Source organism: Rutidosis leptorrhynchoides, chromosome 9 (assembly GCF_046630445.1).
Source record: "Rutidosis leptorrhynchoides isolate AG116_Rl617_1_P2 chromosome 9, CSIRO_AGI_Rlap_v1, whole genome shotgun sequence".
NCBI classification, from domain to species: Eukaryota; Viridiplantae; Streptophyta; class Magnoliopsida; order Asterales; family Asteraceae; genus Rutidosis; species Rutidosis leptorrhynchoides.
In genome coordinates, this window is record NC_092341.1 from 340,002,319 (window position 1) to 340,019,688 (window position 17,370).

At 33.6% G+C, this 17,370-nt stretch overlaps 1 protein-coding gene across 1 annotated transcript; it reads right to left on the reverse strand.

Moving 5' to 3' along the window:
- Positions 1-16,438: 16,438 nt before the first annotated feature.
- LOC139869113 (uncharacterized) lies at positions 16,439-17,170 on the reverse strand. The gene has a single exon (XM_071857438.1). The coding sequence runs from the start codon at positions 17,168-17,170 to the stop codon at positions 16,439-16,441; it is 732 nt and encodes a 243-aa protein (XP_071713539.1).
- Positions 17,171-17,370: the final 200 nt, after the last annotated feature.

Genomic DNA, 17,370 nt, shown 5'->3' on the forward strand with positions numbered 1-17,370 from the left:
ACAACTACTGCTTTACTAGTATTTTAATGGTAACCAAGTGTTTAATATAAAAATTTTTAAAATCCGAAAGAATTTAACCCCTTCCCACACTTAAGATCTTGCAATGCCCTCATTTGCAAGAAATCAGTAACAATTTAAATTATTGAGGGTGATTTTTGTGAAAATGATTAAATTTTTACCAAAGTTTCCAAATATATTGGCGTTTGTTTGCTGAATGATAAATGGTGCACGTCATTTGTTCATTCCGTCTTGTTATTATTTCACATACATTTTGCATCATTGTCGTCAAAATTACTTGCTTTTGCTGAACTTAATGCCAGTCTTTAAAAATGCGTTGTTTTACCCTGTTGTGTACATAAGATAAACTGCAAACATATATACATATTTTTGAAGTTTGGTTTATTACCCCACATTCAAAAATTATTAAAATCTAAGAATAAAAGTTAGATAATTATAAAAATGATTACAATATTAACAAAAGTATTAAACATATCAATAATTACAAATTACAAATTAATAATAAAAAAAATAAGTAAACTAAGGATGATATTGGTACCAATAGGGGTTCCACCCATAACCATAAGTGCTATAGAATGCTTCGGCAGGGTCATACGTAGGATATGGTGGCTGCATCTCTATCGACCAAGGAGGGAAGACGGGTTTCGGAGTAGGAATATAGTTTCTACCTATATGTTGGCAATGCGCTATGATCTGGTTCTGATGAACTTGCCAATCTTCAAATGCTCTCTGTCTAGCATTTTCGTATTCCTGAGAAGCTATAAACCTATGCATTTCTTGCATCTGGTTCCCCCCTCCTACATTACCTTGTTCCTGGTTTCTCTCTACCTGTGGATGTCTACCATTGTATCGTACTGCGGCGTTATTTCGCCGCTTCAAAACTTTAGCACCATGGTATACATTTAAACCTATAGTGTCGCGGGGTTCCGGCTCTTCTACTAATAATCCCCCCCGACTTATATCCACACCGAGATATTCACCAATCAAAGTAATAAAAATACCACCTCCTATTATGCTATGTGGACGCATCCCTCGAACCATAGCTGATAAATAATAACCCACACAATATGGTATACTTACAGCGCTGTGTGGGTCTCGAATACACATATGGTAAAACAAATCTTGTTCATTTACCTTTTCTTTGTTTTTACCCCTTTGTGTAATCGAATTAGCTAAAAACCTATGTATTACTCTTAATTCGGCTCTATCTATATCCAAATAAGAGTAGTTTCCCCCTTTGAAACGGTGGTGGCTTGTCATTTGACTCCACACACCGTGTGTATCAAAATTCTCATCTATTTTCCTACCGTTTAGTATCAATCCTCTACAATCGGCAGACGCTAATTCCTCAGGCGTATATATACGTAAAGCCTGAGCCATGTCCAGTAAAGACATGTGGCGCATCGAACCGCCTAACAAAAATCTAATAAAAGAACGATCGGTTAAACTAGCTACCCGATCATTCAACTCTATACTACATAACAATTCTTCACACCATACTTTATATACAGGTCTGCGTATGGTGAATAAACATATCCAGTCATTAAAAGAAGAATTACCATACCTCTGTACCAGTAATTCCCTAATTGGCCCGGCCAATTCTACAGCTTCCAAGGGTCCCCATTCTATGACCCTTGGTACCTCAACAACCTTGGAATGAAGAGTATGCAAACCCCGTTGATATTTTGGATAATCTATCCAAATTCTGTCAAATCTCAGGTTCGGGTGCAACTGTTCCAAGTGCATATCTGAAAAGGTCATGACTGGATGAGGTACATCCTGCTTGTAGTAGTTATCTACCTCCTGTTGTTCCAAGTTCTCAGCAGGAGCATGACGGGCTTGGGATGAAGATTCACCCCTTTCATTCGTTTTTCTTGAGTAGTTCCTAGATATCATCCTTCTCAACATGATTTTAGCAAAAAATTTGGTGATTAACGGTTAAAAATTGAGATTTTTGGAGTGTTTTTGGGTGTATTTTCGGGTTCTTTTTCGCAGTTTGTTCGGGTTGTTTTTGTGTGGGGGAGGTAAACTGATCGTGCAGCTAGTTTTATTTTTTTTTTTCTGTAATTTTGTCCCTCCGCGAGTCGCGGAGGTTTTCACTTAAAACTCCGCGAGTCGCGGAGTTATTTTTTTTTTTTTTTTTTTTTTTTTTTTTTATAACCTTTTACTTATAAAACAATTAAGAAATTAATTTTAAAATTTTGTTTCCCTTGTTATTTAGGACGAGGTCGTTTCGGATTGATGTCCTAGTCCGTCCCTCGACAAAATTTTAAAATTTGTCTTTTTGTAGCGATTGTTTTAAAAGCTAAGATTTTTGGGTTTTTTTTTTTTTTTGTTTTTGGCATACTTTAAATCAACAAGATTAAAAATATTGATAATAAAAGTTCTCGTCCCTCCCTCGGGTAAAGCAATTTCGGTTCAAAGACCTAGTCTTCAACTTACGACGAATTTTTAAAAATCATATTTTTAACTTAATGAGATAAAGTAAATTTTTGTTTTTAAATTCACACAACTTAAATATAAAATTCAAAATTAATATTAAAAATTCACACCAAACTCAAAATTTGAAATGCATAAAATTAAAATTTTATATTTAAAAATTAAAAATTCACACCAAACTTAATTTAAAAATTCATATTATAAATTCACACCAAACTTAATTTAAAAATTCATATTATAAATTCACACCAAACTTAATTTAATTTTTCAAATATTTACAATTTTAAATATATTGTTTTTACAAAGTTTACAATATTAAAAAAAATAATAAAATTAAAAATCTTTTTGTCTTTTTATCCCACTTTAATCAATCAAATATTATCAAAAATATGCGCCCCTCTTTTCGGTAAAGTAATTTCGGTTCCAAGACCTAATTTAACTCATGACGAATTTTTGAAATATTTTGGGTTGATTGATTAAAGATATTTATACCTTAAGAATAAACGTTAAATTTCGCAGTGATGTAATAAATTTTTGAAGGATATCAATAATTTCGGTCGCCAAACCTAATTTTATTTAATACCAATTTAATACTTTTTAGCGAACAAATTAGCGTTTATTATCAAAAGGTTAAAAATAAAAATAAAAATAAAAACTGTACAGACATACCTGTGAAATAGATTTCTTAGTTATATGATCTATTATATTCATAAGATAGTCGGTTTAATTGGTTTTCCATGGCTGCATAGGCGTAACCTCGAGCATTCATTGTCTTTTCTTCTAAACATATGAACGGTCCGTCTCTGCATAAAGTAACAAATTCGGTATTTGAATAGGTTTGATTATTTGAACATTTACCTCCATGTGACCATTTTCCGCATTTGTGACATTTTTCTAGGTGTCGTGCTCTTCTTTTCGCTGCGGATTTTGATTTTCCTTTACCAAATTGTAACTTATTATCTTCGCATCTGGATCCTTTTCTAACTCCGTCCATTCTTTCTCTGATTACTGATACTATTTCACTCGGGAGTATGTCATTATTACGTTTAGTGATTAAAGCGTGTAGCATTAGACCATGGTTTAGTTCACAGGCAGTCTTCATTTTGTAAAAACCTAAAAAAAATAAAAATTCAGAATGGGGGGAGAAGACTAGTTCTTTAGGGTCTGCTAGGGAAAGACCATACGTGTTCCATTTTCGAGAACTACACGAAAACAGACAATCTAACTCTAACAGAAATACATATTATCCTTTAAAGACTTGATTCTCCCCACACTTAGTTAGCTGTGGTGTCGAAATTGTGAGTAACTTCGTTGTCGACTTCCATCGGACCATGTATGTAATGTTTAACTCTGTGACCATTAACTTTAAATTCAATCCCATTTGAATTTATCAATTCTATCGTTCCGTATGGGAAAACTCTTTTTACTATGAATGGTCCAGACCATCTTGATTTCAATTTTCCAGGAAATAGCTTGAATCGTGAATTGAAAAGAAGAACTCTGTCTCCTTCTTTGAATTCTTTTGAACTTCTGATTCTTTTATCATGCCATTTCTTCGTTCTTTCTTTATAGATTAACGAATTTTCGTATGCTTCGTGTCTTAATTCTTCTAATTCGTTTAGTTGACTTAATCGTAGACGTCCGGCTTCATGTAAATCAAGATTACATGTCTTCAAAGCCCAAAATGCTTTGTGTTCAATTTCTACTGGAAGATGACATGCTTTTCCATAAACAAGTCTAAAAGGTGTGGTTCCAATTGGAGTTTTGTAGGCTGTTCTTAAAAATACTAATATTTTTGTTTTTCTTTTTATATTTTTGAATAATTAAAACGTATTTTTACAAAAGCGAATTTTTAATAGAAGTAACTAAAAATCTTTTTTTTTTCTTCTTTTATATTAGCGTTGCGCTTCCGGCTTTTAAGATGTTCCCCGGCAGCGGCGCCAAAAATACTTGATGTCAAAGCAGAGGGGTATAAAATACTATTAAATTTTAGAGGAAAACACTATTAAATACGATACAATTTTACACAAGATATTTATTTATTTATAGAATGGATATACTTAAACCTTGCTACAACACTTATAGGCAGTGTACCTAATCGTACAGTAGTGTAGTTTTTAGTAAGTCCGGTTCGTTCCACAGGGAGATCTTTAAGCAAAGCTCAACGCTATATTAGTTTACTTTTATAAAAATACAAATATATATATAAGTAATATTATTATTATAAAGAGGGGTTTTTACCGTTTAATGACCGGTTTGTCGATTTTAAAACTTTAGTCGCAGTTAAAACCTAATGTAAAATATAAAATAAATACAAGACTTTAAATTAAAGCGTAAAGTAAATAACGATAATGAAATTGCGAATAATAAAAATGCGATAAAATTAAATTGCGATAATTAAAAGTACGATAATTAAGAGTGCAATTAAATAAAATAACAATAAATAAAAGTGCGATAATTAGAAGTGCAATTAAATATAAAATAAAGGAAATTAAATATGAAATAAAAGAATTATGCTTATTTAAACTTCCGTAATCATGATGTTTGACGTGTTGATTTTAGTTTTATGCCCATGGGTTAATTGTCCTTTGTCCTGGATTATTCAATATGTCCGTCTGGTTTTTGTCCATAACAGTCCATCAGTCATAAATATAAATTGCAAGTGTCCTTGTCAAATTATTATTATACCCGAAGATAAATATTCCAACTAATTGGGGATTCGAATTGTAACAAGGTTTTAATACTTTGTTTAATGAATACACCAGGTTATCGACTGCGTGTAAACCAAGGTTTTACTACTTTGTTAACAATTACACCAATTACCCTTGAATGTAATTTCACCCCTGTTTTAATTATTCTAGTGGCTATTAATCCATTCCCGTGTCCGGTTAAATGAACGATTATTCGTACATATAAATACCCCGCCCATCGTGTCCGATCGAGTGTATATGGTAATTTATAGGGACGCCCAATTGTAAATCTTTATATTAACATTAACAAACTTTCATTTGGTTAAACAAATATAAAGCCCATTAATAACCCATAGTCTAGTTTCCACAAGTGTCGTTCTTTTGTCCAAACCCCAATTATGGTACAAAGCCCAATTACCCAATTTTAGTAATTAGCCCAACATCATGATTACTTCGTTTTAAATAAGCATAATAATAACTTAGCTACGAGACATTAATATAAAAAGGTTGAACATAACTTACAATGATTAAAAATAGCGTAGCGTTACACGGACAGAATTTCGACTTACACCCTTACAACATTCGCTAACATACCCTTATTATTAGAATTATAATTAAAATTAAAATATAAATTATAAATATAAATATATATTACTTCGTATGAATATGAATGAGAAGAAAAATTGATGATGATTTTGATCAGAATTCGGGTTGATTTATAGCCAGACTTGAAATTTGGGGCTCCGCGACTCGCGGCAAAATGGCCTTCAAACTCCGCGAGTCGCGGAGAGGTATTTTCAGTTTACACCCTTGGAGTTTCCTGCTGCCGACGGTTTTAAATATATATATATAATATATATATAATTAATATAATTAATTATATATTATATTATATTTATATATATAGTTAACTTGTAATTTTTAGTCCGTTGCGTCGAGCGTTAAGAGTTGACTCTGGTCCCGGTTCCGGATTTTCGAACGTCCTCGCGTACAATTTAATATCTTGTACTTTGCGTTTTGAATCTTGTACTCTTGTGATTTTGAGACGTTTCTTATCAATAATTGGAACCTTTTTGATTGTCTTTTGTTCTTTTGAGCTTTTTGGTCGTTTGCGTCTTCAAATCGTCGAATCTGTCTTTTGTCTTCACCTTTTATTATTTAAACGAATATCACTTGTAAATAGAACAATTGCAACTAAAAGCTTGTCTTTCTTGAGGAATAATGCTATGAAATATATGTTCGTTTTTAGCATTATCAGTAATAGAGGTGGTAACGGTAATGGTAATGGGAAACCGAATAATGGAGGTAATCAAAGGGTTTGTTATGAGTGTGGGAAGCCGGGGCATTTCTGAGATGCTTGTCCCAACAAGAAGACTGCAGAGACTGCACGCGGCCGAGCGTTCAACATTAATGCTAAGGATGCGGAGGAAGATCCTAAGCTTGTTACTGGTACGTTCTCAGTCAACGCTTTATCAGTTTATGTATTATTTGATTCAGGGGCTGATTTAAGTTTCGTGTCGAGTAAATTAAGTTCGAGAATCAAAACGCCGTTAACTCTCTTAGACAATACTTATGTTGTTGAAGTAGCTAATGGTAAGGAACTTACTGCTAAGACTGTACATCGTAAGTGTAATATTAATCTGGGTGGTAGGGATTTCGAGATAGATTTGATACCGATTGAACTTGGTAGTTTTGATATTGTTATTGGTATGGATTGGTTGTCTGCGAACCGTGCTGAGATCGTGTGTTATGATAAGGCTATTCGTATTACTGATGTGATTGGAGAGCCACTGATGGTCTTTGGAGATAAGAAATGCACACAGTTAAACCTTATTAGCTGTATGAAAGTTCGTAAACATCTCCGCAAAGGCTGTCATGCTATTCTTGCTCATGTTGTTGATCCTAGTAAGGAAGTAAAGAACGTTGATGACGTTCACATTGTTAGGGATTTTCCCTAGGTGTTTCCCGATGACTTACCTAGCCTTCCGCCGCAATGCGCGGTAGAATTTCAAATTGATCTTGTTCCCGGCGCTGCTCCTGTAGCACGTGCTCCTTATCGTCTTGCGCCTTCCAAACTTCAAGAATTGTCGAGTCAACTTCGTGAGTTGTTAGACAAAGGTTTCATTCGTCCTAGCTCGTCCCCTTGGGGAGCTCCTGTTCTGTTTGTTAAGAAGAAAGATGGTTCCTTTCGTTTATGCATTGATTACCGTGAACTGAATAAGCTCACTGTTAAAAATCGTTATCCTCTTCCGAGAATTGATGATCTGTTCAATCAACTTCAGGGTTTGTCTGTTTATTCAAAAATTGATCTTCGTTCTGGCTATCATCAGTTGCGTGTTAAAGAATCTGATGTTTCGAAAACTACTTTTCGCACCCGTTACGGTCACTTTGAATTTCTTGTTATGCCGTTCGGATTGACAAATGCACCTGCTGTGTTCATGGACCTCATGAACCGTGTGTGTAGACCCTATCTGGACAAGTTCGTTATTGTTTTCATCGACGACATCCTTATCTATTCTAAGAGTGATGAAGAGCACGAAGAACACTTGAGGTTAGTGCTTGATTTGTTAAAGAAAGAAGAGTTGTACGCTAAGTTCTCTAAGTGTGCTTTTTGGTTAAGAGAAGTTCAGTTCCTTGGTCATATTGTTAGTAAACAGGGAATACAAGTTGATCCTGCTAAAATTGAGGCGATTGAGAAGTGGGAAACCCCAAAAACTCCTACTCAGATTCGTCAGTTCTTAGGGTTGGCAGGTTACTATCGAAGGTTCATTCAGGATTTCTCTCGTATTGCAAAACCTCTGACTGCTTTAACGCATAAGGGGAAGAAGTATGAGTAGAAGGATGAACAAGAGAATGCTTTTCAGATTTTGAAGAAGAAGTTGACTACCGCTCTGATTTTGTCACTACCGGAGGGTAATGACGATTTTGTTGTTTATTGTGATGCATCGCGACAAGGCTATGGTTGCGTTTTGATGCAACGAAAGAAGGTTATTGCGTATGCGTCACGACAGTTGAAGATTCACGAACAGAACTATACAACTCATGATTTAGAGTTGGGGGCTGTTGTTTTTGCGCTTAAAATTTGGAGACACTATCTTTATGGTGTTAAGAGTACTGTGTACACCGATCACAAGAGTCTTCAACATATCCTCGATCAGAAACAGTTGAACATGAGACAACGAAGATGGATTGAGACGTTGAATGATTATAATTGTGACCTTTTGTATCACCCAGGTAAGGCCAATGTTGTGGCTGATGCATTGAGTCGTAAAGAAAGGACTGAACCTCGCAGGGTTAGGGCCTTGAATATGACAGTTAGATCAAACCTCGTTAGGCAGATTCTTGAGGCACAACAAGAAGCCTTAAAGGAGGAGAATTTCGTGAAGGAGAATGTAGAAAAGGTAGCTAAGAAGTTTGAAGTACGAGCTGATGGTACTAGGTATTTTGCGGGACGTCTATGGGTTCCTAAATTTGAAGGTCTTCGACAACTTGTTTTGGATGAGGCTCATAAGTCTAGATACTATATTCATCCTGGTTCAGGAAAGATGTATCAGGATCTTAAGGAGCTGTATTGGTGGCATAATTTGAAAGGTGATGTAGCTAAGTATGTGACTAAGTGTTTGACCTGTGCTAAGGTCAAAGCTGAACATCAAAAACCGTCTGGACTTTTGGTGCAACCAGAAATTCCCGAGTGGAAGTGGGAAGGTATCACTATGGATTTTATTACTAAGTTACCAAGAGTTTCGGGTGGCTATGATGCGATTTGGGTGATTGTAGATCGACTCACTAAGTCGGCTCACTTTTTGCCAATTAGGGAAACAGATTCGATGGAGAAACTCACCCATTTGTATTTGAAAGAGATTGTTGCTAGGCATGGTGTTCCTGTTTCCATTATTTCCGACCGAGACAGTCGATTTGTGTCGAGGTTTTGGCGATCTTTACAGGAAGCCTTGGGTACTAGGTTGGATATGAGCACCGCTTATCATCCTCAAATGGATGGTCAAAGTAAAAGGACCATTCAGACATTAGAAGATATGTTGCGAGCGTGCGTCATTGATTTTGGAAATGGGTGGGATAAATATTTGCCGCTAGCTGAGTTTTCTTATAATAACAGTTACCACGCAAGTATTAAAGCTGCACCATTTGAAGCTTTGTACGGTAGGAAATGTAGGTCTCCTATTTGTTGGAATGAGGTTGAGGATGCTCAACTTACAGGTCCAGAGATTATTCACGAGACTACTGAGAAGATTGTACAAATTAAAGAAAGGTTGAGAACTGCTAGAAGTCGGCAAAAGAGTTATGCCGATAAGGGAAGGAAAGATGTTGAATTTCAAGTTGGTGATCGTGTTATGTTAAAGGTTTTGCCTTGGAAGGGCGTAATACGTTTTGGTAAAAGAGGGTAGTTAAGTCCTCGTTTCGTGGGACCTTTTGAGATCATTGAAAGAGTTGGACCGGTGGCTTATCGTTTGAAATTGCCACAAGAACTCAGTGCTGTTCACGATGTTTTCCATATTTCGAATTTAAAGAAGTGCTTGGCTGAATTTGATCAGACTATTCCTTTGGAGGAACTTCAAGTTGATAAGCAATTGCATTTTATTGAGGAGCCTGTTGAAATCATGGACCGAGAGGTTAAGACTCTTAAACAGAGCAGAATTCCTATTGTTCGGGTCAGATGGAACGCTAGACGCGGTCCCGAGTTCACTTGGGAGCGTGAAGACCAGATGAAGCAGAAATACCCGCATTTGTTCTCAGATGCCGAGTCAACCCCTGCGCCTGCTTAAATTTCGGGACGAAATTTCCGTAACGGGAAGGTACTGTCACGACCCTACTTTTTCCGTTATCTTTTTCAGTTAATTATTTAACGACCGTTAACTGTTAGTGTGCCACGTCATTTCTATGACCTATATTATTATTTGTAATAATATATATATATATATATATATATATATATATATATATATATATATATATATATATATATATATATATATATTAATTATTATGTGTTATGTGAATATTTGTATTCATATTTTAATTTATACGTTTCTACGTCTCGCGGATTTCCATCCGGCGAATCTTTTTGGTTTTCAAACCAACGGTCGAGTTTTTGGGACATTTAAATCCTAAATATTTTAAATATAATATTTTAAGATCATATTATTATATAGTGTATTTATATTTATTTTTCGTCGCGCGTTTGTTATCTTTCCGAATTTTTAATCGCGTAAGTGCGTTTTTGCGTTTCGGGACTCGTTCGGGCTTTCGGGCCATAAGGAATTCTTCACTTGGCAACTTTAGGCCATGGAGCCCACCCCACACACCCCCCATCGGCCGAAACCAAGAGGGGAGGGGGTAATACTCCCCATTATGTTTTTTTTGGCATTTTATTTTGTTACTTCCACTTTTATCTAAACCTAAGTTTATCAAATTGCTCTCCTCTCTCCCTTTTCCCTTTGTGCCGTTGCCATCCTCACCCAACATCACCATCATCATCAAAATTTAAAGCTTGGATCAAGGATTGATTAGTATAAACGCGTTCCTCTCTTCATTCTCTACGCGATAACATCAATCGTTTCTCGATAAGGGTATAAACCCTAACCCTAGAACTTTCAATCTTTCAATTATTTTCTGTATTTTGATGTTTATTTAGTAGTATGATGTTTGTGGATTATTGTAATGGTGTTTGTATGCATAGATGTACTCATAATTGCATGTTTTCGGTTTATAAAATTCTGGACAGCAGCTATTTCATGTATTCTGGGTTTGTGACTGATATAAAAGTTAAAATAAACTATCTAGATGAGTTCCTCTCATCAAGACATTAATTTTAGACTCCGGATTCATGTCGTTTCGATTCCCGGAGCCCTAGTTATGATCAAATTACTTTTTGTTAAAATTGAATTGTGATATTGACATGAACCAGGTTTGGTCCGACTTTGTGACCTTCCTTGGAGTCTTTAGGGTGTGTTAGTGTGTTAGGACTGATGGTGGGACGAACTTTCATGTTCGGGTCACCTAAATCCGAGCCACAGTTCACCCGTTTTGACTAAAACACGGTTTTGAGTAAATTGAAGGTCCAAGTGGTGTCATGGCTGATTACCATGACTTTTGGACTGTTCTTGGTGTGTTCTTGAGTGCACCATTGTGTTGGGAGGTTTGAATAGGCGGAGATGCATATAAGGCTCGCCAGAAATCGACACCCGGGGCTCAAAATACGACCCGATGAACTTTTGAATTAAAACTTATGATTAATTCTAAAACTTATGATAAAAATAATGAATTTCATTATTAGTTAATTACTTATGATAAAAGAGGTAATTATTATTATTTAAGACTTATGATATAAATATTTATTATATCATTTAATTATTATTTATGATTTAATTAACATTTTAATTTAACTTATGATTAATGACACTTTTATTATTAATGGAAAATAATTATGATAAGTATTAAATTTATTTTATAAGAATATTATTTTAAGACTTATAATGAAGATTAAATAATTATTTAATTATTATAAGACTTACTTATTATTTAATTATGATTTAATTATTAAATACTTATGATTTAATAATTGTATTTAGAAACTTATGATATGATTAATAATTCATTATTAATTAATAATACTTATGATATGATTTAAAATTTATTATTAATTAATAATATTTATATTATGACTAATATTTAATTAATTAATTAAATACTTATGTTATATTAATTATATCATTTCAACTTATATTAACTTTAATAATTCATTTTATTTAATTAAACTTATGTTATGACATAATTATACACTTTTAACTTTAATAAACATTATAACTTATGTTATTATTATAACTTACACTTTTCAAATTAACGTTGACTATGTTTGACCAAGTTTGACTTTTGAGTTGACTTTCGGTTGACTTTGACTTTTAGTTGACTTTTGTTGACTTTCTAAATAAGGAAACTTTCCTAATTTAAAAACTTTCCAAAAATAGAAACTTTCCAAAAATAGAAACTTTCCAAAAATGGAAACCTGGTAAAAATAGAAACTTTCTATAAATAGAAAGTATGTGTCCGTACGCTGTTCCAGTCAAACCGATGCTTGCCGAGTATTGTTCTATGACTACTTGCAACATGTACAATAGCTATCATACTAAGACTTGATCTAAGTTAGTTATTTATATCGACCTGCTTTATTTATAGGTCGGCGTTGTGATCGTTCCTGATCACTTTATTCTATTTGCTGTTCGATTGTTTGTGTGGTTTCTTCAGTTGCTTTTAAGGTGAGTTATAGTCCCGTTTTTACATACTTTTCAAAGTATATTTTTGGGATGTGATTACGTGCATTTTCATTTACGTTTAGACACAAGTAACAGTTAAATTTAATTATTCATTGTGAGTTGGATAAAAATATTCCCTAGTCTGGTAACTGTAATCATTGGTTTCTACTGGTGAACGCGAATCCTATGGATAGATCTATCGGGTTTGACAACCCCATTTCGAGCTAGTCGCGCTAGCAATTTATAATCGGAATGTTTAGTACTTCGTAATTTGTTGTAGATACACTGTCCAAGTGTATATTTTTATTGTGTTTGGCAAGGGTAAATAAAGGGTTAAGTGGTTACCAGGTGGCTCATTGATAATGGAATAATGTTTAATGTTTTCTAACATTTTTAAATCTTGTGGTCTAAAGTTTAATTATTTATTTAAACCTATAATTCACTCAACCTTTGTGTTGACAGTTTACTTGCATGTTTTCACAGGTACTTGAGTTTTGTGATGCTTCCGCTGTGTTTAGAAGAGTCTGCATGCATTTGGGCAGATTTTATGAAACATTTTATGAAACTTAAGCTTGCATTCTATTTTTGGATAATTTAAACTTGTGGGTTTGTTGGCAAGGATTTGTGTCAACTTTTGGTTTATTACTATGGTTGGTTGTTTAAAACTACATATTTGGGTTTGTTTTCTTTTTGGGAAACTTTTGAAATAAAAGAATGCAACATTGTTTATTTAATTCATTTAAGTCCGATCAAGCTGTGGGACCAACTGACGGATCCGTTAAGTGTTTTGACGGGGTCGTCATAGGTTAAGACTCAATGACGGTATCGCTATTCAGAATCGGTTAGGACTCAACGACGGGGGCTCTGCTATTCAGAATCTAAAAGACTCAACAGAAAGAAACCAGTGAGGTTTATTATCAAACTTAACCTGATTACAAATGACAACCGAGGCTTCCTTTTATAGGCGAGCCATAATACAATTTACAGATGCTCTGGGACCCACACACTACGATCGATTACATTATTGATCGTTTACATTATTGCTGTGGCCCGCGCACTTATTTAACTTTAAACATAAACCATACACGCTATCTTACATTATTGGTTTCTATGGCCCACATGGCCAGTACATTAAACACACGTATTTACATATAATAATTACAAGGACACGTTACATAATGTTACATTATTGATGAGGTCCACTGGGGTCCACTTATATATTCGTTGTTATCTTTAGTCTACATACCTCCCACGCTGAAAAAGACAAATGTTGGAGATTTAAATGCCTCTTTCTGAATCCGCGAAATCTTTCCATTCTTCTGGTAATTTGTTTGCTGTTTGTTCATCTTCTGATATCCATCCTGTTGGAGTTGGAGTTGGAGTTGGATCGTCGACTTTATGTTGTGTTCCGTAATTTGCCCAGAATTTGAATCCATTGTTTGATTCTACATGTACTGCCCATATATTGCCTCTTTTATCTACATAGGAATCTTGACTATATCGTTTTAAAAATTTTAGAACTTGAGCATCTGTTTCTTCTTGAGGTTTGTTGAATGATTTTGAGGGTGCCGTTTCTTGAAAAGTAATATTTGAGGCTTCATTTTTTATTAGTAGTTTTTCTGAAAGGAGTGAAAAAATTTGTTGTAATTCCTCCTCCGCCCCCTGAAAAATTGACATTTGTTGTTGAAGTGCTTGTATTTGTACTTGTTTTTGCTGTATCTGAAGAAGGACATGTTCTAAGACGGCTTCCATTCTCTGGTGAGAGTGTCTGCAATAATGTTGCTATCACTTTTTATGTAACGAATATATGGATAATACTGGTGTAATTGTAGTTGCCAACGTATTAGGCGTCCTCTACCAAGATCTGCTTGTAATTTGTATCGCCAGAATCCAGTTACATATTTGGAGTCTATTCGTAACTCGAATCTTGTTTGTAATAAATCGATTTTCCATTTTTTAAGAGTGTTAAGACAAGCTAATGTCTCTTTTTAATGAGTGCTGTATCTTTGTTCTGTAGACGTGAATGTTCCTGAAATATATTTGCATAATTTTTGTTCGTGCTTATCTGTTTTAAAAACAGATGATTGTCCAATGCTCGATTGAGCTAATGCATGAGTGGGGTTGACTTGATTTCCATCAATGTCTAGCCCAAGTAGTTGCTTGCCATTTTTAATTACTTTCATACATCCTGCCCATGTATCATCTGATGCATCAGTTTCTATGATCAAAAAATCTTTTGTTTCTGGATTATATAATGCTGGAAGATATTGTACTGATTTTTTAATTTTTTGCACCAATTCTGTGTCAGATTGTGTCCAATTCCATTTAATTTTTTCAGAAAGTTTTTTTTCTGCAAAATCTTCCTATCTTTTGCTAAATTTTTCAGAAAGCCTTGTTCAGCAATATAATTTAAACATCTAAAAAATCTTTGGATTTGTATTCGATTCTCTAACTTATCTGGAAAAAGGTTTAGCTTTTCTTGTGTGGTATTAATTAGAGATATTTTCCCATTTTTGAAATATTTAATCCTAGATATTCAACTTCTGTTTGTAAAAGTTTTGATTTTTTCTGAGATAAAATTATTCCTTTTTCTTTTATCCTTTGTAGGACTCTGAAAACTGCATCAATGTGTACCTGTTTATTTCCACTAGTAAAAACAATAATATCATCGATATAAATGAGACATATGTCTTCTAATCCCTGTAAACTGTTATCTATAAACCTTTGATAAATTGATGGTGCTTGTTTTAACCCAAAAGGTAAAACATTCCATTCGTAATGTTTTTGCGGAGGACAAGAAAAAGCTGTTAAAGGTTTAGTACTTTCATCAAGTCTTAATTGCCAATAACCAGATTTTGCATCGAAAGTGCTAAAAAGAGTACTTCCTTTTATTTTTTCTAAAATATAGTCTTTTCGAGGTAATTTATATGAATCCCCAATTGTAGCATCATTCATTTTTTTATAATTTATAACCATTCTTCTTTTGCCTCGTTTTATTTCATTTTTATTTTCTACATAAAAAGCGGGTGCCGAATGAGGACTTTTGCTTTCTCTTATAATTCATTTTTCAAGAAGTTGTTGACATTCTTCTTTGAATTCTTTAACGTCCTTTATGCTATAAGGAATTTTATTCGATACGCTTATTTCATCATGTGGATTTTTTAATTTAATAGTGATTAATTGATCGTTAGTATTTTTTATATCTAAAGGGTTTTCGCTACATACATCTTTTAGGGTTTCTTCAAGGTTCTCTTCTGTTAAAAGATAAATCATTTCTATTTGAAATTTTATATTTTATGCTATAGATCGTATGACTTCTTTTGTCTTTTTAATTGGTGTGGAAACCATTTTTTTTGTTTTAGGATGCCTTAGGCTAATGCTTTCAGTGGTTTGTATAAATGGTTGATATAATTTTAAGAAGTTATTTCCAATTATTAGATCTACTCCAGAGTCATGCATATAAATAGTTGGTGCAATAAATGTATGTTTTTCTATGATAATAAAAACCATTTTACCGACATACCAAATATTGTGTACGGATTTGTCAGCAACAATAATTTCTAAAGGTTTTTTTAGTTTTTCCCAATTTTTAAAAGATTTTTTCTTTCCAAAACACATCGTAGATCCAGAGTCTATATATGCTAATAATGATTTTTGATCAACAAAAATTGTAATAAAAGTGGCGTTTGGATTTATTTCTTTTTTATTCATCGTCACTAGTGTATGCATAGATTTCTATATCAGAGTCTATCTCGGAATCTTCTAAAGGTTCGTATCCTAGGTCATAAGCGATTTTTAATACTTCTCTTTCTCTTTTTTCTCCCTTTTTGGACAATTATTAGCATAATGTCCCATTTCATGGCATAACCAGCATCTACAGTCTTTTTTCTTAGATGGACAATATTGCTCTTTAGAATCTTCTTGTTTCAGATATTTTTGTCTGTGCTGATTTTTATTTCTAAAATACCTTTGTTCATTATTTTTATAAGATTTCTTATACTTAGATTTATATGGTTTCTTTTTTCATTTTTTAGGCTTCTCACAGCCATATCTTCCAACTTGGTTACTTTGAATTTTACAATAGAGTTTTACATGCGCTTCTCTTCTGGCTTTTTCTTTTAAACATTCACTTTTCATCCAGGTTTTTACTTCAGTAATGCGTGCTCCTAGACTATCTTCAATTTTTGACTTATCTCTAGTGTTGTAGTCATCTTTAATTCTTGTGGCAACTGATTCAGGTAATTTGTTAAAAAACATATCTAGTGCTATTTTCTTTTGTGAGGCACTTAATTTGTAATATTGCTCAGAGAATTCACATATGAAAGGTTCAAGGTAGTACATATTGCATATTTTTAAATTAGTTATATGCCAAAAAGCTATTTCTCTAAATAATTCATTAGAAACCTCAACTTTGGGATTCCTTCCCGTAAATTCTTGGACAATTTTTCCTACGATACTTTCAAATGTTGTTATAGCATCGATTGATGCTACCATAGCTCTTTCTTCAACAGTCCAAGACTCTAAATATCTAAAGACATTTCCTGAAGTTTTATGAATTATAAAGTTTAACAATTCTATGGGTGAGAGTTCTTTTAGTTCATTAGTTAGTTGAATTTGTGCGCTCATTTTGTTATACCAATCTTGTATTCTTTCTTCTATATTTGTTTCACAGTCAATATTTAAAATTTCATCGTTAGTATTTATTATAGGTACTTTAGGTATGTACTGTGGTGGTATTTGTTCCCATTTATTCATTTTACTTCTTATCATATTTTGTTGATATAAATAATTTTCAGTTGGTGATGGCGGCTTATAATCAAATTGTCTTAAATTTTCTTTTTCAATATCAGATTTTTTTTCATTTTTGAGCAAAATTATATTGTGTATAAGGATTTTCTTCTTCTGAACTATAATCAAATATTATATCTGCTTCTTCGTTTGTTTCAGGTATATCT